Here is a 25,948-nt window from a genome sequence, read left to right as displayed (position 1 = left end):
TCAATAATTAATCCTTTTATTACTCTTGCCAGTGCTAGTCTATTTCATAGCCAGAAGGGAGTGGAAGGCTAAATCAAGTCTGGAACTATCTTATGCCTAAATAAGGCTGCCATACACCCGCTTTACTAATGCTCACTTTATAGTCAGTTGCTGGTGTGGCTGAAAAATGAACTCAGCAAGTTTTCAGAAGGATTGGCATACTGATATAGTCAGCTGCACAAGTGCTACTGCAAATGACTGCAAGGGTAACAAGAACATGTAAGATTGCCCATTTTCTTAGTAATGTTGTGGTGAAAAATGCACTGAATGTAAGCAGCTGCTGCTCTAGCATGGAAGAGCCAAGATTTTATTTATGTGACACCCAATGTAAAGCCTAGCCTATAAAAAAGACAACTTCAGAGTTACAAGTCACCCTAGGACCAGTTTTCTTACCCCTTTGGTGGAGAAAGGCTACCCTGGAGTGGCTGTAGAGAAAGGGGGTCCTGGTTTCGACCAGGATGGAGTTAACTTTCATTGGAGTATTTCATACCACTTGATGTCATGCCCAGGGATTTAGGTGGGCAGGCTCTTGCGTCAGGCCATGTTGTTGCTGTGGGGGGGTGGTTGCAACACTCAGTAAGCCACTGCTGCATTTTACCTGTTTCTCTTTGGACTCACTATTGTTACTGTTGTTCTCTTGTTATATTTAGTAAATTCTTTCTTTTTATTCAACCTACGAATTCTCTTTTTTGTGCCTCCCCTATTTCACCAGGGAGGCGGGGAGGTGAACAGCCAGCCACGTGGCGTCTGGCTGCCGGCTGAGTTCAAACCTCCACAAAGGGAGAGACATCTGAGCTCTCAGCCTTGCCAAAATACCAACGTAAGGTTCCCATGCAAAAGAATTCCTAGAGAGTTTGCAAACTGAGGGTCCTCTGTCGGACATAAACCAATAGTGGAAAGAGAGCTGATGCTGAATTTGTCTCAGCTCTAAGATGTGTAGGAAGAAACAACTTCTTACGCTTGGAACCCAGTTCTAAAATACACATGGAACAGATGATAGCAGAGATAACTATAGTTCAAAATTATAGCTGGTCCCTTTAAAATGAGAGCACTGCTGACTAAGATACACAGCACTTGCAGGAAACTAAAAGTAGCAGTTGCTTGTCTGTGCCAACACACAAATTACTCAACAGAAGCTCAAAGCTGTAATTTTGAAAAAAACCCTTTTATTTAAAAGTAGTGAAAACACTGGAAAAAGTATGTTAATCACCTCAGTGTGTCTAAGAATATTCCCACAGGTGTATACAGTAGCTCCAACATGTTAACAACATGATTTGCAAGTCTCTCTTCTTTCAGACCACATGAAGATGGCTGCACGTACAAGAAGGCTTCTCAGATGAGTTACAGCAGTCGCTCGTAGAACAGGAGATAGGCTTGAGAGCTCAGCACTTTTGATGCAGACACAGCTTGTACATGCGTGTCACTGATGTGGAACCACTGCCCTTTTACTGGTTCAGTTTCTAAAGCTGTGAAAGGAAAAATTTAAGAGTAAAATTTATTGCAAAGAATTGAAGCAATCAATCCTGTTACTGTTCCGCAGTAAGAAATAATTTGTAAAATATTTCTAATTACTTACCTTGAGGAGATTGTCCTCGAAGGACAAGATCAGAGAGATGGTTGTTCATACTTCTCATTTTAGCATAAGCAGTGTAGTGCCCAGACCTCATTGTTCCACTATGTTCAACAACTCCATAGAGAGAGTACAATACTTTGGTATTCCCTTCAGTCACATTCTACAAAAGCAAAAGTTTAGGACAAGGCTAGAATGTAAACTCTTCCATTTGATTTGTTTGCTGATGAAAGGGAAGCTGGTCATTACAGATTCACGCAAGCACTACAGCTATGATCAGTGGAAGCACCCTGGCTCAAGTACAAGTTGCACTTGCCAGTTATCCCATATTATCACACAAAGTATCTGCAGAATGTTTGTCAAGCTTCAAAGATTCTGTCCTTTCACAGTTAAGCTGCTTAGCAATCTGATTGTTTTCCCACTTACTTTACATTTAGCTGTACAGAAAGGAGCCAAGTCTATCACTTCTGGAAACTTGATATGCCTGTTAACCTTCCGGAGATTAAATCCAGCCTTAAACAGACAAAGTAGAGGAAAACCCCATAATGTTAAAATGTAGTGTATTAAAACCATGCTCAGTCACTAATATTTCAGGTTAAAGTTTCGACACTACAAAATTAGTTTTACATTACACAAAATTGGGAAAAAGCAACACTGGGTTGTTTATTTTTTTCCCCCAAGGCCCAAGGTTTTCCCAGCATTACCTCCTTGCCCCAACATGCTGCACTGGACCACAAGTTAAGACAGCTCTTCAACTCGCTCTTATGGTAACTTAGTGGTAGCAAAAGTGGAAAGAGCTCTAATGTACTATAAGGACACCTATTGCTTCTCAGATATTGTAATATGTCCAAGGATCTAATCTTATATGGTCAAAACTGATGTAACTTCTACTCCCACCTTATTCAAATAATCTTCCAGTATCAAAGTGGAAAAACAAGAAGATGACAAATATTATCTCCTTAATCATGTTACAGTCCCTTGGAATAGGCTATACATTTCCATTTTCTCTGTGATATTGTTTTTCACCTAGTCACCTCCCTTATTTTTCAAGTATTTGGACCAAAATACTGAACAGCTTTAAACCTAGAAGCAGCAACACTGTCTCCCATCCCCATTCCTCTCCTCTTTCTTTCTTGAAAAGATAAAGCCCTGAATTAAATATTTTCCTACAACTTGGAAAAAAGGTAAGCCACTTCAGTGTTTATAAGTAAGACTTAAGTTGCATCACTTTCCATTCAACCTCTCCACCTTGCCCCCTCAGTAAGGCCTGTAATCCTCTCTTCCAATTCTACTGACCTATTTATTACATTCATTTAGTAAGGGATCCTATTCTACCTGTACTGAAATGTAAGAGTCCATAAACTGCTGCAGTAGCAGAAAACAATTAATGCTAAGATACTGTTTAATACAGTAAACAGTAACAATAGTGAGGGGATAGATTGCAGATAAGATCACAAAACAGTGTTCTCCAGATAACTAATGGAATATTCTTTCGAGAAAATATACACCAACTCCTCAAAGACCACAAAAACCAAAGCTGCACACCAATGCCTTCCAAACCTTGGGAAAAAAACCCAAACCAAAACAGGCTTATAGGAAATGAAAATATGCTAACATAGTTCCAAGTTAAACTAGTATTACGTACATACATACATATTAAACTGATACCATATACATACACTCTTTTGTAGTATCAGCCTGCTACTCACCTGTTGAAACCTCTTTAAGTGAAGAGTTAAAATTGGAGGAGCAAGAGAGATTAGCATCTGCTTTTTGGCATTAGTATAAACATACTTCTTTTCACCTGCAGAAAAGAAAAACCACCAATTATTAACATCTAAACAAATGTTACAGCAAGAATTTCTTTATTTTCACTATTTAGACTGTTGTAATGTCATCTGTTACAACTGAGAAACTGAACATTCCCCTTTTAAACATGTTAAATGATGAACTGTACAAAGCTGCCATCCTGGAGATCCCATATCACAAAAGTAACCGCTCACACCGTATCTGAGCAGCGAGCACAAGCAGGATGAATTCTTGCTTGTTCTCTACAACTCTCATAGGCAGACATTGCATGTGGCTTTTATTGGCCTTTTTGAGCAAACACCAACATGATTTCCCTATGACTTTCACAGCAGAATTTTCACGTTTGATGAAAGAGTCACCTACTAAACAGCTACTCCTTACATTCATCCACATAAAGAATTTTTAGATTGAAATGCCCTTTCCCTTCCCCCAAACCCACTCCTCTTTGTTCACTCTTCTTTTTCAGTCCTGCAGTATTCTGTACCCAAGCTTGTAAGCCTATACTATTCTGCTCAGTTAAGAACTTACTTGTGTTAATCTGAGTGAAAGAGGTCCTCACAACCTACCTACTGAATACTACTTCAACTGATCCAAGTCAAAATTACACAAATGTCACTTTAGGGACATTCCCTCCCTTACCCACCCAAGCAGGAGACAGGGACATATTTAAAGCTTTCGTTTAAAAGGTAACTTGTCATACTTTTTATGTTCTTCTTTGGTCCATAACGTCTTTGTGTACATACATCACAGAGTAGTTTATTGGTCTCAGTAAGTTTTTCATTACGGGTAAATTGATACAAACAGTGATGGATTGAACCTTCTTCTGGGTTCAGATCTTCCCTGTTTGCAAGAGTACAAAATGCTGTTTCTGGATCTTCAGTCGACACTTCACAGGACTTGATGGGAACAGTCTGAAGGTCATCTAAGGTACTCGTATCAGATTCAGCATTGGCACCCAAGTGTAGTTTTGAAAAGTCAGTAGCAAGCTCTTCCTCATCTTCATTTTCATCACCCTCATCTTTCAAAGATAGGTTGTCAACGCCATTGACAAACTTTATAGGAGAATCTAAGCCTTCCATAGGGAGATCCATGAGAGATTCATTTTCTACACACTCTTGTTCTGGCTTTTGTGTATTTTCATGCATGCTCTGAACTTCTGTATTATTTCCCTGTAAACTCAAGTCTTTTTCAGTTAAGCAGTGATGATCATTTGGTGATTCCTCTTCTTGCTTCACATCAGGAGTTTCAGAGTTAATTTCTGTCTCTGATTCTTGGTTATACTCAACATCTTTTTCTGACTGTTCTGCTGCACAGATATCTGTCAAATGAAGCACCTTTCCTTGAAGTTTTTGCTGGCGGCGCTGGCTCTGCAAATTGTAATACATAATATACAAGAATACAAAAAACAGAGCAAGTTCAAATGACATTTATAATTTCTTAATCGAAAGTCTTGTAGCATGCCACAGACACAAAGGGCAGGAGGGGGGAGAATAATCTATAATTTAATGATCAGAGGTGATCAATTCAACCAATACTGAATTTACCCTCACTCAGATATAGTTCCCACTGCTCCTTATTACACAGTATCTTCAAAATACAGCTAATGATTCCCTTCATATCTTCCCAATCCTTTCTTATGTCTGTATTCTAAAGTTTTGTGAACACTCTTGCAATCAGTGATTGGACAACAGCTGATACAAATTAATGCTACTTCAGACAGGCAACATAAATTTCAAATTCCTCTGGGTATTAGCTTGCTCCTAGCACAGCAACTCTTAAGAGAACATGTAACTTCTTAATAGCAAAGACATAGATACAACTGGTCTTTTCAGTTGTGCATTTGAGTGAGGAGAAATTCTAAGCTGTCTCCTCCTTCTTTGAAACTGAGGAAGCAAAAAGAATTTGTTTTACCAGCAGTTGCAAGAACTTCATTAATAAAAGTGAAATACTTATCAAAACCAACCTTGGCTTGTTTTTTGGCCTGTTTCTTTGCTTTTTTCTGAAGGTGTTTACTTGTACCAGGGGGATCATCTCTCTGCTTAAGATAACAGTCATTGTTTTTATCCTCTTCATCTTCAGATTCCTTTTCTTTGTTTTTTTTAACATTTCTCTCATTTGTAATTTTTACTTTCTACAAAAAACAAAAAGCCACAAAACAACCACAGAAGTAGAAATATTACTGTCCTGAATAACAAAATAGTATTCCAAAGAAAATTGTAGGGATAAGATGTTATCTGAGTTTTCAGCTCAAGATACCATTTTAGTGACTATAACATACAACTAACTCATTTATGCCACCCTAATGTTTACAAAAGAGGTGTCTTACTCCAGAGGGACTACATGCGAAAACAATGACTTGCAGAATGAAACAATATGAAAAAGTAAGGCTACCAAGGGCCAAATTCTGAACCTGTAAAAGGGGGCAACATTACCTTTGGCTCTAACAGATGTCAATCTCATTAAATGCACTGAAAGAGTAACGTTTTACACAAGCGGAGATATTTTCAGTTGACTGCATGCCACAGAATTTGTTTGCTTCTGCTAAAATTAAACTTGTTTGTTGCAGAAGACGTATGATCCCTTTGGCTGAAGGGGTTTCATTTCAATATTTACTCATTAGCTTTTGTGTGAGCAGTGCTACATAACAAATCTGAAATATTACATATACAGATTACCAATATGAAGCCCAAAGCAAATACTGTATTTTCAGTGTCTAGAGACTGATCAAAAAACCCAACATTGATCAAATCAATATTTACATACTATCCTACCAACATTTCTTAGCTTTATTCTATAACCTCAATATTATGAATATTCTTGCACTCAGTGCAGACAAATGGATGAAAAAATGAAAAAAAAAAAAAAAAGCAGCATTCAAGCAACCACTATGTACCCATCACTGTCATGCAATTTAGTTCCATTTTACAACCGTGAAGACGAATTGGGAAATGTTCTTTGCAACTCAGTCTTCTACAATAGTGAGATAACACTGGAATATACTAGATTATTCCCTAAACCAATCTCTACATTAGAAACATTAACTGACAAAGCAGCAAGATCACCAATAGACTATCAATGATTTTCCAGAGACAGTTTATGAGCCACAACTTACAGGAATTACTCTCATGAAAATCTTATCCTCTATCTTTCTCGTCAAATTTAACTTTCAAAAGAGACATTTAGAAAGATGCATAAATTCATTCCCTAATGATTATGTAATAAAGGTGTTTCCATATAAGCAAACAAAAACTAAGCCAAAAAGCAAGCACGTACAATTTCTTACCTGATCATCAAGTACAGGAAGTGACAAATCAAGGAAAGACTCATGGACCAAGGATACCTTCAAAATTAATATTCAAGAGTCCAATTTAATTTTGTCTGGAAGCAGCTGGGTGGCTGTCAATAGGCGTATTTGTACATAGCCTTGTTTGCATTCAATGTGTGCTTTCTTGTGTGCATACAAATGTAAGACACAGCTAATCTACCTTCACAAACAGCTATCCGTGACCAAAATCTAGCAGTCACATTACAACCGAAATAAGCAAGAAATACTATTATAAACTTCAGTTTTCTAGTGGCCTAGAATGTTAGAACTCAGCTTAGGGCCTATGAGATCAATATCTGCAATTTGTCATGACATTCATCTAGCCCACTCACTAATATCCTTACTTACTTCATTCTCAGGATGCATTATCCCAATAGTGCCTTCTTGCTTAACTGTTCTCCTGTCAATCCCATGGTCATTCCAGTGTGGGAAAGGGAAAGACCTAATCTGATGAAAAAGGAAAGGGCCCCTGGCAGCATACTGCTGGTAGCAGAACAATTCATTCACTCTACAATTTGTGCCACAGGAAGGCATTTACTACGAATCTGAGAGTGAATTCTTCTGGCAGAGGCAGTTTGCTGTTGCTGACCTTTTTCTGGAAGGCTTTTGAATTGAACTGAAAGATTAGTTTTATAACATAAGGGAAGAAAGATTCCAGCCAAATCATGCCACTCTTTGAAAAGCACGTAGCTAATCAACTCTTAGAAGTGTATTAACCGAAGCAAGCCTCTCCAATTTCACTTATTTCTACATATAGTTACTCTGAGGTTCTCCTGCAGATTACATAAAATTATGCTCTAGACTATCCAAAGCAGGCAGTTTGTTTACTTACGGTTCTGCATTCCTCACACATAATCATACTGGTTAATTCTCCACCAAAGATTCGATCTACGAAACTTCGTATTCCCTTTTTCTTTTCATATTCTAAGAATTGACAAAATATATAGTAAAGTTAATAATATGACATATACTACACTGGCAACCAATTTAGTTATGGCATACCAAACAAAAAAAAAAAGAATACAGTATGCAAAATGTGTGACGGAATGTGTTGGCGTGTTTTAGTTTCCTCAGGAAGTACAGCAAGATTCTTAAATTAAGCTTCTTTCATACATCAAAGGAATGGAGGCAAAAACACATTTGCAGAAGACACCTTGACTGAATCAACACCTTTAGCACTTTCTCAACTCAAATGCATTTCCCCATTTTCTCAGAAGTACTGCACCCCAGTAAGAGTTCCTGTTTTCTCTCAGGACTTCACTCAACTGTCTGAACCTAAAAAACAAGCACCAACTTTTGTCTGTATAGGTGCCCTACAAACAAAACCAATTTCCTGAAGTTATATTTTCAGTGTAGCACATAGTCTGGATTTAAACTTGGTCTTCATCTTCTAATGTAAGTCATGTTGAAAAGTTTAAAAATTCTTCTGTTCACTGTTTGGGGTTTTTTTTATACCACTGTTAAGTAACAATGGACTATTAGGATTAAATAAATCATTACACTGATGTGCTAATATTTTCTTACATAATATTTGAATGATTAAACACTACCCAAACATATTTTAATGTATAATGTCTATAGAATCAACACTGTTAAGAAGGAAACGCCATCAAGTTCAGTAAGACATTCAAATAAATACACTAACACTATTGAGCTTTATATTCTAGATACACACATATTCAAGAGATGGCATAAAGTTGTACAGTTAAACATGTATCTTTCAGCTGTTAGTTACTTTGTGTACTTCAGTGAAACAGAATATTTTAAATTATTACATCAGTAACATGTATTTTACCTTTAATTTTCTTTTTAAGTTCTTCTTCATTTTGTTTGTTAGAGTCAGTCAGTGCCTTCAGTATTCCAACACTTATTTGCTGAAATTTTCAAAACAAATACACGCTGTAAAATTTCCTAAATTAATTCAGTTAACTAGTTCATTTTATAAAACATTTCAGATGGAGGAAAAAGTTTAATCTTCACCAATTAAGAGAACCAATACAAAAAGCACAAATGCCTGTAGAGACACAAAATAATTCCTGTTGATATTAAAAAAATAATCAACCAAGAAACAGCTTGTAACCATAATGCTGCAATTGGTATGTAAAAAAAATCAGTCTAAGGATGAAATACTTGCCCAAATTAAAACTGTCAAAAAAAAAAAAAAAAAGAGGAATTTCCACGAATGAACTTTCAGGCATTCCAGAAATTAAGACATTCTTTAGGGTTACTACATATACTCCAAACCCACTTTTTTCTGTAGAAGTTTTGGACAAATCAATCTATTTCTGAAGGACGATTGTATTACAGGTGTTGAATTAACCGAAGACCTTTAGAGCAAGCAGAACTGAACGCTTCTACTTGATTTTATTAGAAAAGCATAGAGAATAACCAGTACGCTGCTTTCCAAAAAGGCAGAAAATATTATTATGTTAGAAACCTAAACAGTGTGTGCAATGTATGTAAGAGATATAAGCCACAAACAAACTTCTTTCTTTGAATAGTTTTGTTAAGTGAAAATAGTAATACCAGTGGTTGCTCCTTCACAACCCCATTGCTTAGAGGCTGTCCAGTTCTACAGCTCTGTTGCTAACACGCTTCAAGAAACTGTTATGGGCAACGTTCTTTCTCCCCTCAGCAGAGGAAAAAGTCTTGGTCTGGGGTATGAAAAAGAAAGGTATGCACAACTATGAAATTAGCACTCACTTGGATTTCTTCTGCTCTCATTCCATCAAGTAAATAACGAAGCAATTCATGACTGTCTTGCTGCTGATAACCTTTAAATCGTGTTGCTCTGTAAATGAAACAGTAATTGTAAAGTATAACTGAACTTAGAGATGGACAAAGTAAAAACAATTCACGTCAGACACAAAAGGATAGTCTCAAACATGTATGTATATAAAAGCAACAAGTGTTTACATATGGTATTTTCTAAAAATATGAAGCTAGCTAATCAGAATATGTCACTGAATAGCTTTCATTTTACTTCTATTACTTTGTATTTTGCTCTTTATCCTCTTCCTTCAAAACTTAAGTATTATACAAATTTTATATGCTGTGATGTGAGCTCAAGAAAATCTGGGAGAAACCTGACCTCTTTAAACAACTAATGGACTTTTTAAATAACTAACAAACTTTTGTTATACTCACTATGACATGCAATTGTACAGATACTTACTTTTTACAAACCTGAGCAAAAAGTTCCTTAGGAGTGACTACCCCTTTCTTTGTCTCTTGCATTTCTGTCAGGAACTGATACATGGCTAATGTCAAAGGACCTGGCTGATCTAGTTTTATCAGCTGGGGTTCCTGTTTTAAACAAAAGCAACAAAGTTGTTTTGCCTTAATTTTGTGACAGATCCTTCTGGAGCAAGTTGTTCCTTATCTAAACACTTCACTGAAAGTGAAAACATATAAAACATTATTATAAGATAGAATACACAAAACTGCAAAATGGCAGTAAGTTAACCTGACAAAAACTGTCAAGACATGGTTTCTCATGAGATGATACCAAAACACTGGGCTAAGAATCATTAATTATTCATTGCTTAGTTGCAACTCTGGACTTCTTGCTTTTATTAGGAAAAAAATACAATTTCTTAAAATGCACAACCCTTCTTTCCCATGCAAATCCCTAACTGTAATGACAGATGCATTATTTAAACTAGCACTATAGACATCGCCTAGTTTCCTATTTTGCATTTAGACAAGTGACACTATAGCAAACGTTACACATTTTCATCCTTTAAATAACTTAATCATAATGTAAGTATTCCTTTGATGACAACTATTAGAGTATTGAACCACTGCTCTATCACTTTGAATAAAATACCTCCGCTGCCATCAGAAGCAGCTTTATGGAATTCAATGGTAAAATTCCCACCAATTTTACTTCTTAATCTTGTTAGTTTTTAGCTGAAACAGCTTTAAAATCCAGAGATGAGTATTGCTTTGTTTCTAACAGATTGGAACGGTGGGAAGAAATACTACAGAGGTTGAAGCATATATACCATGGATAACTCAGGTGGCTCGATTTTAACTGTTGTGCCAGGCATTTTAGCTTCTTTAAGCAGCTCCCTCAGGACTGGAGTTTGTGATAAATTCTGTAGAACATAAAAGAAAAAGAATGATTGGTAACTATGAAACAAGAGGAAGGGCAGCTGAGTTCCACTGGTCATGGAATTTGTAGCAATCAGATTAGTAACAATTTATTTTTCCCAAACACAGTGTTTAACAGTTAAAGGTACATTCCATATAGCTAACAGGACTTCCAAGTGTCCTCTGTATATATTACTTTAGATTGCAGAAACCCTAAATATACTGTTGTTCTAGACAGTATTCACTAGTGTCTGTTTCTAAAGACACACTTTTCTAAAATCAAAAGGTAAAATGCAGTCTGCATATTTGCTTGGTTTAAAACATGTTTTTTAAAAAATAAAAATCAAACAGTTTACTAAAACCTGCAAGTACAGTGGGAATTTTGTTTGAGTAAAGCTTCAGTATCAAGAGCCAAAGAGCACAAGGTTACACACAAGTTTTAATACACATGAAAGAGCAAGTTTATTCTATCCAAACACTTAGCTGAGCAAGACACACAAGACAATGTGCTCATTCTGTTAGTATTTACTTTAATTTGATTTCCTGTTGCTGAGAGAGACACTTTTGTTTCAGTAAACACCCATGATCTCTGGGTATTAATTTCTTATATCCTAAGACGTCAGCAAGGGTGATGTGCCAGGCTATTTTACTTTTTTTTACCAAACTAGGAAGTTGGCATGCTTAATCTACATTGGTGAAAGATGCTGTCCCTCAAAGACAAGGCAGTTTGTTATATTCTCCCTTAGAGCAAGTCTGAACCTGTAGTGCCATTTTTTCATATTTCTCTGGGCCAACCCACTATTTTTAGAAAGAACCCATCATTCTTAGCAGATGAAAATGACATTCTAATTGTGTCATTATAAAATACTGGGGCAGGGTTCTCGTGGGCTGGTTTGGGGTTTTTTTGCTATTCAAAGTTTTTAAGAGCAGCAGTAACTACTGTACCTGCATCACTGCATTAAAGAAACATGTATTCCCCAAGTTACTAAGTCCCTTCACAGTCACTTCCAAGTTACTACTTGAACGAGAATTCTCTTCTTTCAGTGAGACTTCTTTTTCTTGCTCATTTTTGCTGTCTTTTTCCACTTTTTTATTTTCAAATTCTTTGTTCTCTTGTTTTTCTACTGAAATAATAAAAAAAAATACCACATATTAACCCAGTAACAGGGAATGGGCTAGGAAAGTTACTACAGGCAGCAGCAATCTACGTTACTTAAAACTTAAACATACGATAATTAATTCTGTAATTGTATAAATGTAACACTACTCATTTAGGTTCTTAAACTGACTAGGTAACAGGAGATAAAAAATAAACAAAACAAGAAATAGCAAGAAATCCCTGAAATGCCATTCCAGATCAGCATGCAATTTAAACATGCCACTTGGCCCACAAGCCATTCATGCCAACAATCTCTGAAACTCTGCATGAGTTATCTGAAATGTCATTCCTGTTGCAAAAATCACCTATGCTAGGGCTTTATGCAACATCTAACAAGATGGCATCTGAGATAATATTCCTTTTGACACAGCACTACTGTCTGAAATGAAATGCACAGGCCTCCCACTGTCAAAGCATTCTCATGTTCATTTCATGAACCTAAACAGATGAACCGAGAAGGTTTATATTCTTCAAGATACATTAAATATTTTTTCCCAAAAATTACTTTGGGGTAGAGTTCAAAATTTCAATGACCTGTTTAATAAAACCGTAAGGGAATTCAAGGTAATTTTCAGAACAACACCCACACTGGTTCTGCCAGTTTGGTAGTTTACTATTGATTAGGTTTCTGATAAATAGGGCTGTGCGCCAAGATGAACTTTAAAATAAAGTAATGCCACCTCAGAGAAAGCAAGGAAAACAGACAAGACAATCTTTGCAGATGGACGGACAATGGACAGAACACCTGAAACAGACAACAACTGCATCCAGGTATTCCTCCATTTTCCAATTCAAACCCGAGAAGAAAATTTTGGCAACTAATATGAAGTTCAAATATTAGACGTAAAGAAACTACATATCTGGGAACGCCTGACCAAAATCACTCAAAGATTCTGGTCCCTGTGAGAAAACCTCAGCTGCTTCCTGAACAAATATTCAGAGACAGGCACTTGGCATTGCTGGGTGGTTGTGATCTATTTCCCAAGGGGCTATGACTTCACCTGAGTGTAGGATGGTGTTAGAATTTTTGATAGCCATGAGTTACAGCATTTATTTTGATATGCAAATTTTTCCAACTTTTCTAGTGAAAATGTCTTGTACAAAACCAGTTTTGCCATTGTGGAAACTGGGGGTTTTTGCTGGGTTTTTTCCTTTTAAACAACCAAGTTTTGCAGGTAGCTTGCAGGCTGAACACACTATTTTAGAGAGTTCTAAATGCACTGCAGCTACCTATACTAAATGTACAGACCCAGCAGATGAATCCTCTTGTATACTCCTTCCATTAGGAAATGCACTGCAACAGCTGGAGACTTAGTCATTCCAGCTGATACATTCACAAATACCTACAAAAATACTTTTAAAAAATCAAATCACCTTATTCTTAACCAATGACAAATTTCCTGCAGATGTCAAGACAGACTGAGCAATACTGATGAATAAACACAGCACTCCTAAGTACTGAAAGTCAACTCCTTACTCACAGAACAACCAAATGTCACATTTTAAAAAAAAGTCACAGTAAAATTGTACTTTTTTCCTCTTATTCCTGTATTTCTGGGCTGTAAAAGTTCACAGGACACTGAGCAAAATCCTGGTCCAATTAGGTCCATGGCCTAGGACATTACTTATGCTATCAGAATTCTAACAGAGAACAAAAAAGGGCAGGGGGGAAGAAATTAGCTTTTTACTTTACCATAGGGGGCTCCAAAAGGTAAATCTCATTTTGTGTACATTCTGGATTTACAGCACTGTCTCCTACATTCAAGGGACCTTCTGATTTACTGTATGTATACTATAATTACTTACCTGTACGTGATGAGTCAATACAAACTTGTTTTCTAACATAATCCACAGTCTGGCCCAATCGGGTTGAAGTATTATACGGAACTTCATTATCGCATATGTAGCACCTGTCTCCACCCCCCCACCCCCCCCCCCAAGAAAAACAATTAATCCTGTTTTTTTTCTACTGGTTAAAAATCCTAAACTCTTTGCTTGATTGATTCAATTCATTACACAGTTATAAAATTACAAGATTTATTTTAAGATTTAGAAGTCTTAGAGAAGAGTTCAATCTAATTCTGATCAAGAAAATAAAAAGTTTAAAAATTATCTCTACTAAATGATTTCAGTGACTGGAAGTTGCAATTTACAAATCTAAATAAGATTCTCAAAAGATGTGCTTAGAAACCTTGTTGCAAGAAAAATAAATGCAGGGAACATTTTGCCAAAATGAAGAAACTAAGATATCAGGCCCTAAAGGAAATGACTTACGAATGTTATGGCATGAAAAAATATTCTGAGTATTTTAGCCAAGCAAGTACTTTGTTAATTTAAATTGGATAAGAAATAAACTGGTGTCCCCATTACTCCTGCACACTTTTTATTTGCTCTTCCACTCCTGATACAAACCTGTTTACCTCTATGAGCAAAAAAAGCACATGGTTAGGCCACTGATCCATTTTAAACAAAATTGTGAGAGAAGCTGCAGTGATAAAGGCTCAAGTAAGAGTAAAATTCTGCCAGAACACATACAGCTGAAAGAGTAATATGTATCGATTTTGTAGTTCTGCCCAAACAGCTCTTTGAAGAAGTGACAAAGGTATTGAAGAGAACGCAAATACTTCTGCACTTTGAAGCACACCAATTACAATTCTTAGGCACAAATACATTTAGCAGATTTCAGGATTACCGTAAGTCAAACTATTTTCTGATATTAAAAGCAAAAGTCTGTAGCAAAGTACTTCCCTAAATCTCTAGCATCCCTGGAATTAGCTGCAATTTTCACATTTCTTCGTATTCTCATTAAAAACCTGGCTCAACTTTTGGATCCCTGAGTACATATTTATTGTCTGTCTGGTTAATTATAAAAACAGGCATTCTCCCTCCTGGAATAATATGGGCAATTTTAACATCATAACGTTTCATCCATCAAAAATTGTGGAGGTAACCCTGAAGAAATCAAGGAATTGGAATAAGTTTTTCCAGCGATGGCTGTTTGACCAGTGGGGGAAAAACATAAAGTAGATCCAACTGTTATGTCATACCAGTACTGAAAATGCACACAATAGCACTTGGAAACCCAAACCACAGAACTTAATGAATTACTAGAACTCTCCTCTTTCTCTCCAAGTGCAAAACAATTCTTTTAACTGTTTACAGGTACTATATCAAATCCAATTTCAAACACATATGCATGCATACCATAAAGAGATTTATTCACATATGCATAGCATTAATAAATTCTGATCAAAACTGCTTTTGCCTTTATGTACTAGGCTACTGTGAAATACATTTCTTGATTGTAGGTTTAATTTATAACAATAATTTATGCCCAATATATTAATCTGATTAATTTCTTGTGCTAGTCTGTACAATCAAGAAATTCTAGAAGGAAGGAAAACATCTTGCTTCGACAACTTCCTCTCATTTGCAAGTACTTTAATTTAAAAACTATGTAAGTTTTAGGAGAGAAAATAAAGCACTTGAAAACCATAATTTTAACGCTAATTTAAATTCACAAAAAGAAATTTACTGGTTCATTAGGAATACATGTTATTAATAACGTCCATTTCCATTCTAGAGTTCAATAAAAATACTGATCATTACATGTGTTAAATATGATCAAGTAAACAGATATTGTTATATAAAATGAACATAATGACAAATAGTAAGTTTAAGAAAAGGTTACTAAGCAAAATGAAAACTCTTTATGTCAGACACAGTATTTCTGTACAGCACAGTTTAGAAAATCAAGGTAGCCCCTTATACAGTAACATACTATTCCTTTTAAGAGAAGGACATAATACCAGGGAGATGGAATTTGTATTGGCTGATCTAGAAGCATCTTGTAATTCTACAGTTGTGCCTCTTAACTATACATGTGGTATTAAGAAGTTATAATTACTTTTATTTTCTCAGTAAATAAGTTTCTCACTAAGTGCATATCAGAAAGGAGCTTCTTCCAAGACTGAAAGTTAAGATTTAGAGCTACATACCAACATTTGTTTCCAGGTGTCAATATTCTGACCAAGCAAAAGCAGTAAAAAATAGTCAACAGCATTTATTAGTTGGTCGATTTCAACTGCAATTATGAACATTTTCTAGTTATGAATTTTGCAATAAAGTAATATTTATTTAGCAAATCTCAGCAAAGACTGCTGGGATTTTTGTGTGTTAAAATTCTTTATATACATTGAGATAAATCCTAGAATTCACGAAGAAAAGAAAACTCAAATTATATTCCCAGCCTCTGTTGCCCTCTAGCTATGTCTCATAACTATTGCCTGACAAACTCACCACACACTCCAGTTGTCCAAACTGAGAACCAAACAATGGGGATCTGATCTTGGCGTTGTATAATGCTTTAAAGCATGCTGTTCTTGAGAATTTCTGCCACAGCCCTACAATGTTGATAACCAGAAGTGTCACAAAATCCACTTGACTATTAATGAAACATACATACAGTCAGAGTATAAACAAAGTATTAAAATGAAAACTGTTTAACTATGTTAAACTAAATAGGATGAACAGATGGGTCTCTATTTCAAGACACTTACTTCTGCAAAGAGAAAGGTAGCTTACTGGGTACAGAATAACTACAAAGTTGCTCAGGGACTGAGCATTTAATTCACAAATTCCAGTTTGAACAGCTTGAAGAATGGAACAGAACAAAAACCTCTTCAGCGTGCAGAGTTTTAAGTTTAGTAAACTAATGCGAGCATAAGATGTTATTGTAAATATCACAAATCAGAAGGATTAACACAAGTTGTATTTTCTTAGCAAAATGATTTTGACTTTCTAAGAAAACAAGTCCTCAAAATGGTGTTTTAGCCTTAAGCCTGCTAAATGCCTTTGTGCCAAGCTTCTAAGTACTTTATCTGCAATTCAGAACAGGCATTTTTTAATTACAGTACAGTACATAAAATCATTTATGTAGCATCACCTTTAGAATAAAAAAAGAGAGAATATAAGAGTTTAATTAGAAGCTCTCTTGTTCCACTATGAGACACCGCAAGATAGCAAGACAAATTAACAACAAAACAAGAGATACCCTGTGGCCACATTTGAGACATAACCATATCGAAGGGCTTTCATCAGTCTCCTCCTCAGATTTCTCTTGTGTCTTATTGTCTGCCTTGCAGTCCTGACAAACATGCCATTCCACATTCAGCAGTGCCTTTTTCAGATGACCTTGTTCCAATCCTTTACGAATATGCTTGCACACAGGTTCTACAAAATAAAAAGCACAAGAAGGATGTAGGTATCGTAACAAATGCAAATGTTAAAGACACAGGCAGCAATCCAGAAGCTAGGATAGCCTTTCTAGAGTCAAAGAAACATTGACAATTTAGAAGCCATATCAGAAAGACACCCTCTGTTACCCCCATTCACAATCCAGAGATATTATTGCTGCATCCTAAACTACTGCATTACTAAAAAAAAAAAAAAATAAAAAGGTATTGCTCAATTCTACATCTAGTCAGAGAAGTTGACAAAACTTTTGGATACAAACCTACCTACTATGCCAGGCTGTGGGCTTCTATTATTGTGGCGTTACGATTCCCACACCTCCCAGGGAGCAGCCACAGCCCACTGCCACGGTTCCCAGTCACCAAGGCAGCACCTGGCTGGCCTATAAAAGTGGAGATTATGGAGGTTATGCTTCCAGCTGAGCTGCCTCAGTGAAATTATGCAGCAGACTATGGCAAAAAAAATGGCAGAGTCATCCTATCTATATCATTGTCACTTTGCAGTACAATACTACACCCTACATGGAGATGTACCTTCTGGACCTCGTGTGAACTCCACCTATTTAACTAAACTCTGCTAAGAATGGTTACATCAAGAATGGGCATGTGTCGCTAAGAGCAGTTTAATTATCTTATTTCTTTTCTGTTTAATTTTTAAGGTTATTGGTTACACTGTCACTTGCACTAAGAGAAGCTGTCTGTAAGCCTAAGTCACATACAGAGAAATTGCAATTGACAGACAATGCGCATGCAAACTGATTCAAGTTCTTCTAAATAAAAAGCGAGGAACATATTTTATTCCCTCCCTGCCTTTTTTTTTTTTTACAGTGTAAGTTTCCAAGACATTTATCATCATCAGCCTACAATTCATCACTATTTGCAGTTACAAATGTCAAAATTTGTAAATACAGGGTCAAATATCTGACAGTACAAAGTTACCTTAAAAGCCAAAGAGCACAGAGTAAACAAACCCATGCTAAAAGAAAAATGCTGTATGTACTTAATATGTTAAAAAAAAAGAAAAAAAAAATCACATTTTTGTGAAACTATTATTGAGAAGAATTACATAGCTGTTTACATAATTCAACTATCTGAAGTCCTTTGCTATGGAGGTATTTTTATTGCTCGGATGGCATACAGCTCTGAATCTATCTTCGTTGAGGACCATATGCAAGATTACAGTCTCAAGATAGCAACATTTTCTTGGCATGATCTGAAACAGGTGAAAAGCTTTGTACCTAAGGTTCTGTTTCTGTCCAAAATTATAGGATTTTAGCACAGTAAAAATGCTAGCCAATATGAGCCAAATGCAGATATTTAGATGGATTCTTTAAGCCTTTATAAAAAAGCACAAGCTTCATCTACAACTTCAGAATTGTCTTTTTTAAACAAACCTTTTGCATATTGGCCACTACTATTACAGTGGAATTCACAATGATCAGTCTTATTTTACATTTGTGACTTTACAGGACTTTGCCAGGGTAACCTAGCTTATTTTTAGCCAAAGAAACGAGATGCCATCAGCAACTGCACCATAACTGATTTCTTTGCTGGAGAAAAGTGAGGAAGTCACAGCAGACATTGATCTTGACTCCAGGGGAAAAAAAAAAACCCAACAACAAACAAAAAAAACCAAAACCAAAACCTAAAAAGCCATAGGAGACAGAAGCTACCACAATACTAGGACAACCAGGAAACCAAAGTAGAGTAGACGAATTTAAAATAAACAGGCCACCACACCGAGCCTCCTGCCTAAAACTCTCACAGCTACATTAGCATGGCTCAACTTGTTTCTCCAGTCAGAATCAACAGAAAAGATGGACAAGACTCAATCTGTGACCTGGTAGACAAGGTGGTTGACGAGAATACTACACAGCACAAGCAGAAACAAGAGCTAGAATAACCAAGGTAAACAAGGTAACAAATCAAATTTCAACACAAGGGTGAGATCCAGTACAACTAGAAGGATAACATTAACTATTTGGAATTAGGAACTATTAGGAACAGAAGGCGAGAAAGAGGTTTTAAGCAAAAAGCACTATGACCAGAAAGCTGAGGTGTCTGACGCCAGTACTAAGTTAGTTGCTAGTGTAAAAACAAATGGTTTCACAGAAATATTTTAATCACAATCTTTTTTGCTGAAGCGAGAATCTTCTGCAAGAAAAATCTTCATTAGGAAAATGCTACTTAAACCTATCATGATAAACTTAGTCGCTGACTCTACAAATCCTTTAAATTCTGAGGAAGTTTATACAATTCAGTAAGATCTGTGTATCAGTAAAGAACTGTGCATCCAAGTTGCTTGAAAACCAGCAATACAGTTTTCAGGACAGGATTATTATTTTCTAGCATACTTAAAGCAGCAAAACTAATGTTTTGTGGTAGATCTCAGTTTCAATTATACAAACCCACACTTTGTAAATGAGACTTCAAAGCCAGTGACTAATGTAAAGGCCTTCTAACACTAATGAGTTTTCAAGCCCTCTATGAGGTTAAAACAAACACTAGGAACACAGACTTCTCTGAGGAAACATACCCAGTGTATCCGAAGACTCATCAGACTGTGCAGTTTTGCCTTTGATGCGTTTCTTTCCCATATTTGTAGCCTGTAATTTTTCTTACATGGAACAGTGACCTGGAAAATAAAAATAGTAAATTAGAAAGTAGGTTTTGGTTTTAATTGTTCATTGCTAAACAACAAATTATTTCTACGGCCAAGGTGTCCCTTGAAGCGAATTAACTTGCTTTAATTTGACATTTTCAAAGGAAAAGAAATTAATTATACTTTAACATGAAACAATTGTAACTGCTGTATAGGCAAGATCACAGTGTGAATTATAAAAACCAAATGATTTAAAACCTTAAATCAAAAGCATTGCACAAAAGAACAGGATAGGAAACTTTTAAGTATCAAAAATCCTATAAACCCTTAGGATTTGTACTTTAACTAATAGCACAGGGATTTTAGGAAAAAGAACTGGATTTGTCCCAAATAAATCTTGAAGTTATTCGCAATTACAATCTTTTGATTTTCTTTATTGTAAACTCCTTGTATCTTTGATGAAGTCTGACACACACACAAATACTCTTAATGTATTTGAAAACAGACAGACAACGGAAGTTACGGGTTTTGTTTCTTCACTGGGGGAAGATTTATCAACTTCCCAACATACCAAGCAAATAGTTCAGATGGGGTCTATTATTTGGAATTTCTGTAGACCCTTCTAGACAAGATTGATCTACCGCTACGGAGTCCTAAGCCACCTGCTTGCCTTCAAAAAGCTGACTACTGCACATATGGTAGGGCATTTTTAGCTTCTAGTCTGTAGTCCCTGTAAGGCCCTGTGCCTTAGCTCACACAAGGTCATTCAAAAATATCAGGTAAACTTAAAAATCGACATATGCTATACAATGAAAAAACGCAAGCTAAAAGGGATCAAAATTGAGTCTCTGCAGGTTGGCCTAACCCCGCTGTCCATGCTGCACGTAAACATGTTAGCACAGCACTAAGTCTGACTTGTAACACTTGTCCTTTCAAAACCATTTCTTAGCTTGTACTCAGCAGCACACTGGCCACAGCAAACAGCCGCCCGCTTCAAGCTGCCACAGCCAAAAACCGAAGCCAGCCCAAGAGAAGTGGACAGAAACATAGCTGTAAGAGTTTAGGCAGGATACCCACAGAGGACTTTTTGTATGAAAAACTTCTTCGAAGCATGCTTTTAGGGCAGACTACCCAGATGTTAAGTGACAAGTAGGCAGACACTTCATCAAGAGTAGAATTATCACCTTTTACAACTTAGCATTCAATTTGTTCCGAAAAAGAAATGACAGCTCATCCAACAAACTGCCCCTACAGCACATCTTCCCGCAAAAAAGCTACAATATTTTATTAACAACTCTAAACCGTTAAAATCCTTTCCAAATTGACCTCGTTCCTGCCGGGAAGGCAGGCCAGCACGAACTGATGTAGCCGTCAATTTAACCCACGCTGTGCCTGGACAGACTTGTCTGACAGGTTCTTCACCAGCCTTTTCCACGGAACAGCCCACACGAGGAAAAGTGCTGCAGAGACCAATAGCTAAAGCAATAAAATGACTGTTTACTTTATTTTTATTTATTTTTTTTAGTAAGACAGAGCAGTCCGCAAACGACCAAAAGTGCACCTGCGTCGGACGGAGACCCGGGAAAAATGCCCGCAGAGGGAAACCAGCGGGGCGCGGCGGGCGCCTGCCTCAGGCAGCAGGCCGAGCCCCAGCGGCTCCACCGGGCACCTGCCGCCGGCGGGGAACCCATACTCCCTATCCCGGGAGCAGCGGCGCTCCGGGACTCGACACAGCCTGGCTGGGCGCCCGACTCGTCCCCCAGCTGCCCCGCTCACCCCGACCCACCGGCCGGGCCGAGCCGGGCCGGGCTGAGCCGGGCCTGGCCGCGACGCCCACGTGCTGCCTGGTCCCGCCGCGGCCCCGCCGCGCACCCCACCACGCCGCCCCTCCTCGCTTGCTGCCGATTGGCCCGCGCCCGCCTTCCGCGCTTTCACGGACAGGCGCCGCAGCCAATCGGGAAGGCCGAGTGTCCCGGCCGGAGCGGAGGCTGCGGAGCGCCGGAGGAGTGAGTCGCGGGGCGGGGGGAGCAGATCAGCCGCGGTGGCAGGAACGCGACGGCAGGACCGGGGGGCTCCCGTCCCTCACCTGCCGGCGCCGCGGGGCCAAGAGCTTGGTGGCGCATAGCTCCGTCCTGGGGCAGCCTGGCAACTTCACCTCATCTCCAGGCGCTGGGGCGACGGCCTCCGGCTGCCATGCGTGCTTCCGGCGCGCTGCATTGTGGGGCCGTGAGGGCACGGCGAGGGGAGGGCAGTGACGGGAACGGGCATGGGGACTGGTCTGCGCATGCGCGGGCGCCTCCGCTTCCCCCCCGCCGCCGGGGCCGCCGGTGGGCGCCGGGGCCGGGGTTGCTCGGGGGGGCGGTGGAGACTCCCGAGGGGCGCTGATGTCCGCTTCTGCGGTCGCCAGCGCGGTGGAGGCGGCAGCGCCCTGAGCATGCGGCCCTGCCAGAAAGAAGTTGATTTGGTGACTCAGCACCACGACCTGTCCCGTCTCAGGCCAATGGAAACCTCATGGACTGTTGCAGAGTATCTCCGTGCTCCTAACTGCCCCGACACACACGAGCTAGTTTTGATGGGCTTGGTTATAGGGATTAATATGATTTAGGTGGGTGTAGTTAATGAACTTTGTCTCGTATTCAAGCCCTGTTTTTTTTCCCTGATTTCTTTGCTTAGGAAACAACAGAAATGACTAACCGAGAAGAAGCTGAGATACAAATTTCAGAATTAGATTTACTGTCTAGCATGTTTCCTTACGAGGAAGAGTTCATTGTGACTGACCAGCTGGCTGTAGCAGAACTAAAACACTTTGTTGAAAATGACTCTGCAGAGATGCCATCTTCAAAAATTCAGTTTATACTGAACGTAAAGCCAGAGGTCTCTAATGCCTCTATGGTATTGTAAACACCTTTCTTCTTTTTTTACTACTCATTTTTACTTTGTAGGATTTTAGGGCTTACTTGAACTGAACATTTGCTCATTTGTTTTTAGGTGGAATTCTCTATGGCCTGTGCTTTACCATTCAAATATCCAACTGTTCTACCAGAAATTACTGTGAGGTATGGCATTAAAAGGACAGTTAATAAAAACATTTAGAACCTATTGTGTACTGCATAAATACAGTTATAATGGGAAAAAGCAGTCCTTTTTTGATAGTTTACTGTCTAATTAAGCCAGATGGACAACAGTGTTGAAGAAAAATCTACAAGGTTATGATTTCTCTGGTGTCCTCAGAAAATAAGTGAGGAAAATGAGAAAAGCATGGAAGAGTGCCGTCTTCTGTACAGAGGGATTATATGTAGATACTGTTCATAGGTCTGATGCTCAAGAGAGAGGCTGTTGTCCATTTTGACTAGACTTAACGCTAACTAAAGGAGTGACAGGTTACTTAATGGTCTTATTCTTCCCTTGTCAAAATGCTGTTACTCCCAGGTTTCTGTTATTTTTTATTGGAACGTTTCTGTTTAAAGAAGTGGCCTTGCATATTATAGGAAATTAGTTCAGTCACCATACTTACTTTTCAAGTACCTTTTTCTTTATTTTGATTTACAGATTGGTAGTACTATATGTCAACTCAAGAGTTAGCATAGACCTTTTCATAGCTAATATGACTTAAATTTATCAATAGCAAGTGCATACCATCTAAATACGGCCTGATTTTTTTTTTGGCTGCTTGAAGTAAAACTGTTTGAAAAATGTGCTAAGTTGTAAGCATATTACCACTGCATTTATATTTTTCTTTTTCTTTAGGTCATCATTATTAAGCCGCTCTCAGCAGATTCACCTGAACTCTGATCTAAAAACATATTTGATGCAAAACTGCAGTGGTGAGCCCTGCATGTTGAGTGCAAGGGAATGGGTTAAAGACCATGCAGCTGCTTACATTGACAAAGAGCTTTCATCTTCCTTGGTGACAACATCAAATGCCATGCAGCCAGAAGTCATCACGTTCACTCGATTGTGGATCTATAGTCATCACATTTACAACAAGCAAAAGAGAAAGAATATTATTGACTGGGCCAAGGAGCTCTCTCTGTCAGGGTTTTGCATGCCAGGGAAACCAGGTGTTGTTTGTGTAGAAGGTCTACAAAGTAATTGTGAAGAGTTCTGGTCAAGGTTAGTTTTTCTTTGTATTTAAATGCCATTAATAGTTAGAATATTGCATTTTTCGTGTTGTATGTGTGGCCAGAAGGTGGCAAATCCAACTTGTAAAGGTCTGCAAAGTATTTGTGTTTATCATAAGGTATTTACAGCTCTAAATACCCATTGTACTGCTGGCTGCAGCAATCAAAGCTACTAGTACCACATGGTGCACATTTATATCTTCCTCTGTATTTCATTTGTATAACAACAGACTGCAATACCCTGGTCGTGTTAGATATGTGTGCTGTTATATCGCTTTACATTCATGTTTTATTCTGCTCCCATCATTTATACTTCTAAGTGGTGCAGACTAAATGAACATTGTAATTTGATTATAACAGCTAAGAGAGTATGAGAATTCTTGGCACAGGCAGGGCAGAAGTGAGCACTGAAATCAAAACCATATCGTCACCAATTATTTTGTGAGGAATAACATTAAGGTTTTTGAATCCTGAGGAGACATAAAGAAACAAGCTCCTGCTTATGGGAGTGTTTGCGTGTGGGTAGTGTTTCTGTGACCAGCTAGGGAACCATTATCTTTGCCAAGATGTATGTACAGAAGGAATTTGTTGGCTTCTGTGATAATAGCTATTTCATGGTATTCTCTAAAACAGTCTTTATTTTATAGACAGATTCATATTTCTCCAATTGCTTTCAGAGTAAGAAGATTAACGTGGAAAAGAATTCTCATTCGGCACAGAGAAGATGTTTCTTTGGAAGGTGGAGGACATGCTGAGATTCAGAAACAAAGAAAGTTCTCCACTTTGGAGGAAAAATGCTTTGATGCACATGGTGCCAGAGGAAATCATATGGATTTGGGGCAGCTATATCATTTTTTAGAAGAAAAAGGATGTGCTGACATTTTTCAAATGTATTTTGGTGTTGAAGGGCATTGAAGGGGTTGAAGATCACCACAGGTCCAAGTGCCTACATTTGTCAGTTAATCCTTGTAACAGATTCCTTAGCTGTTCTGCAACAGTTGATCAGAGAGGGAATTAATAATTTGTGGATAATATGATGAATCCAGTTTTCAATGGAAACATATATCCACTGAAATCCTGAATAATGAAAATGACTAGGTGAATGCTTTGTTATGCTTTCTGGTTTTAAGGACATTTAGGGCGCATACCTAATTACAATGAAAGAAAATATGTTTGATTACCTACCGGGCATTTACAGAATTATGGATGAATGGATGGAATTATGGTGAATGAATATATGAAGAGACAAGAATGAAGTGTGGATACCCCAGGGGAAGAAATGTGATGTTTACATTATTTGATACTGTTTACATACACTACATGAAGATTTTTTGTAACAATCTTTCCTTCTACTTTCTACCTGAAAGTATACTAATCCATGAGATTAATATTTAAAAAAATAAAAAAAAGGAGGGAGCAAGTTGACAAAAGCCTTTTTCATGCAAACAGGACGAGCTAGGATGCCTATTCCAAGCCATAAGAATTTTCTGTGGGTAGAAGCGTGTGTGCAAGTGAGAGAGATACTGTGGTGGCTCCACTACATCTGTAGCTGAGGAGTCTGTTTACTCATGTAAAAACAGAAGCTTAACAAGGATTGGGCTCACTTACAGAGCACTCCAAAACACTAAAACCATCCTCACCCTCCTGAGTTCATAATTCCTGCAGTCCACTAATTTAAAGTGCATTATGCTGGATATGCTTTTGAGTCTGGTTTCAACAAATTTGTATCAATGAATGCCGCTTTGTTTCTTTGCTTATGGATTCTGTATCTAAATCAAGTATGTGTCATAAAAAGCAGACATTGGTTGCTTCTGAAGTTGATTAAATATTTCTGTGTGGAACCAGTAAAATTCCTAACACTGAGCTCGCCGGCGTGGACTGGGACACCTTTTGTAGTGACGCTTTGCGGTGGTTTCCTTCAGCCAACGCGGATTTGCCTCTATTTGAAACTGGCAAATCCTGAGGCCTTGTCAGCC

At 38.0% G+C, this 25,948-nt stretch overlaps 2 protein-coding genes across 7 annotated transcripts; one reads left to right on the top strand and one right to left on the bottom strand.

Annotated features, from left to right (window-relative positions):
- Positions 1-1,183: 1,183 nt before the first annotated feature.
- On the bottom strand, positions 1,184-22,076 carry USP16 (ubiquitin specific peptidase 16). Of its 6 annotated transcripts, none has more exons than XM_074858138.1 (19): positions 21,938-22,076; positions 19,786-19,884; positions 17,051-17,229; positions 16,297-16,400; positions 13,804-13,907; positions 11,784-11,962; positions 10,751-10,843; positions 9,919-10,049; positions 9,447-9,534; positions 8,539-8,617; positions 7,576-7,667; positions 7,092-7,190; positions 6,702-6,758; positions 5,382-5,549; positions 4,119-4,785; positions 3,319-3,413; positions 2,036-2,122; positions 1,616-1,772; positions 1,184-1,505 (listed from the first exon to the last, which is right to left on the bottom strand). In XM_074858138.1, the coding sequence occupies exons 2-19, from the start codon at positions 19,844-19,846 to the stop codon at positions 1,381-1,383; spliced, it is 2,565 nt and encodes an 854-aa protein (XP_074714239.1). In that variant the 5' UTR covers positions 19,847-19,884; positions 21,938-22,076; the 3' UTR covers positions 1,184-1,380. The 6 variants fall into 6 exon arrangements, with proteins under 6 accessions (XP_074714239.1, XP_074714241.1, XP_074714240.1 ...); XM_074858140.1 differs by having other exon boundaries at positions 11,784-11,959; XM_074858139.1 differs by lacking the exon at positions 21,938-22,076 and adding an exon at positions 21,413-21,559.
- On the top strand, positions 21,795-25,835 carry RWDD2B (RWD domain containing 2B). The gene is made up of 5 exons (XM_074858145.1): positions 21,795-21,857; positions 22,525-22,743; positions 22,840-22,907; positions 23,599-23,964; positions 24,650-25,835. Exons 2-5 carry the CDS (start codon positions 22,537-22,539, stop codon positions 24,885-24,887), a joined length of 879 nt encoding a protein of 292 aa, XP_074714246.1. The 5' UTR covers positions 21,795-21,857; positions 22,525-22,536; the 3' UTR covers positions 24,888-25,835.
- The last annotated feature ends 113 nt before the right edge of the window (positions 25,836-25,948 follow it).

Source organism: Strix uralensis, chromosome 2 (genome assembly GCF_047716275.1).
Source record: "Strix uralensis isolate ZFMK-TIS-50842 chromosome 2, bStrUra1, whole genome shotgun sequence".
NCBI lineage: Eukaryota > Metazoa > Chordata > Aves > Strigiformes > Strigidae > Strix > Strix uralensis.
Note: the sequence above shows the minus strand (reverse complement) of the source record. Positions and strands in the feature narration are given on the sequence as shown.

Coding starts and splice junctions, on each gene's coding strand:
- USP16 (XM_074858138.1), bottom strand. CDS start 19,846: ATGGGAAAGAAACGCATCAAAGGCAAAACTGCACAGTCTGATGAGTCT. Junction 11,963..13,803: donor TATTGACTCATCACGTACAG/GTAAGTAATTAT, acceptor TTATTATTTCAG/TAGAAAAACAAGAGAACAAA. Junction 7,668..8,538: donor ACTTAAAAAGAAAATTAAAG/GTAAAATACATG, acceptor GTCAATTCTTAG/AATATGAAAAGAAAAAGGGA.
- RWDD2B (XM_074858145.1), top strand. CDS start 22,537: ATGACTAACCGAGAAGAAGCTGAGATACAAATTTCAGAATTAGATTTA. Junction 22,908..23,598: donor CTACCAGAAATTACTGTGAG/GTATGGCATTAA, acceptor CTTTTTCTTTAG/GTCATCATTATTAAGCCGCT. Junction 23,965..24,649: donor TGTGAAGAGTTCTGGTCAAG/GTTAGTTTTTCT, acceptor AATTGCTTTCAG/AGTAAGAAGATTAACGTGGA.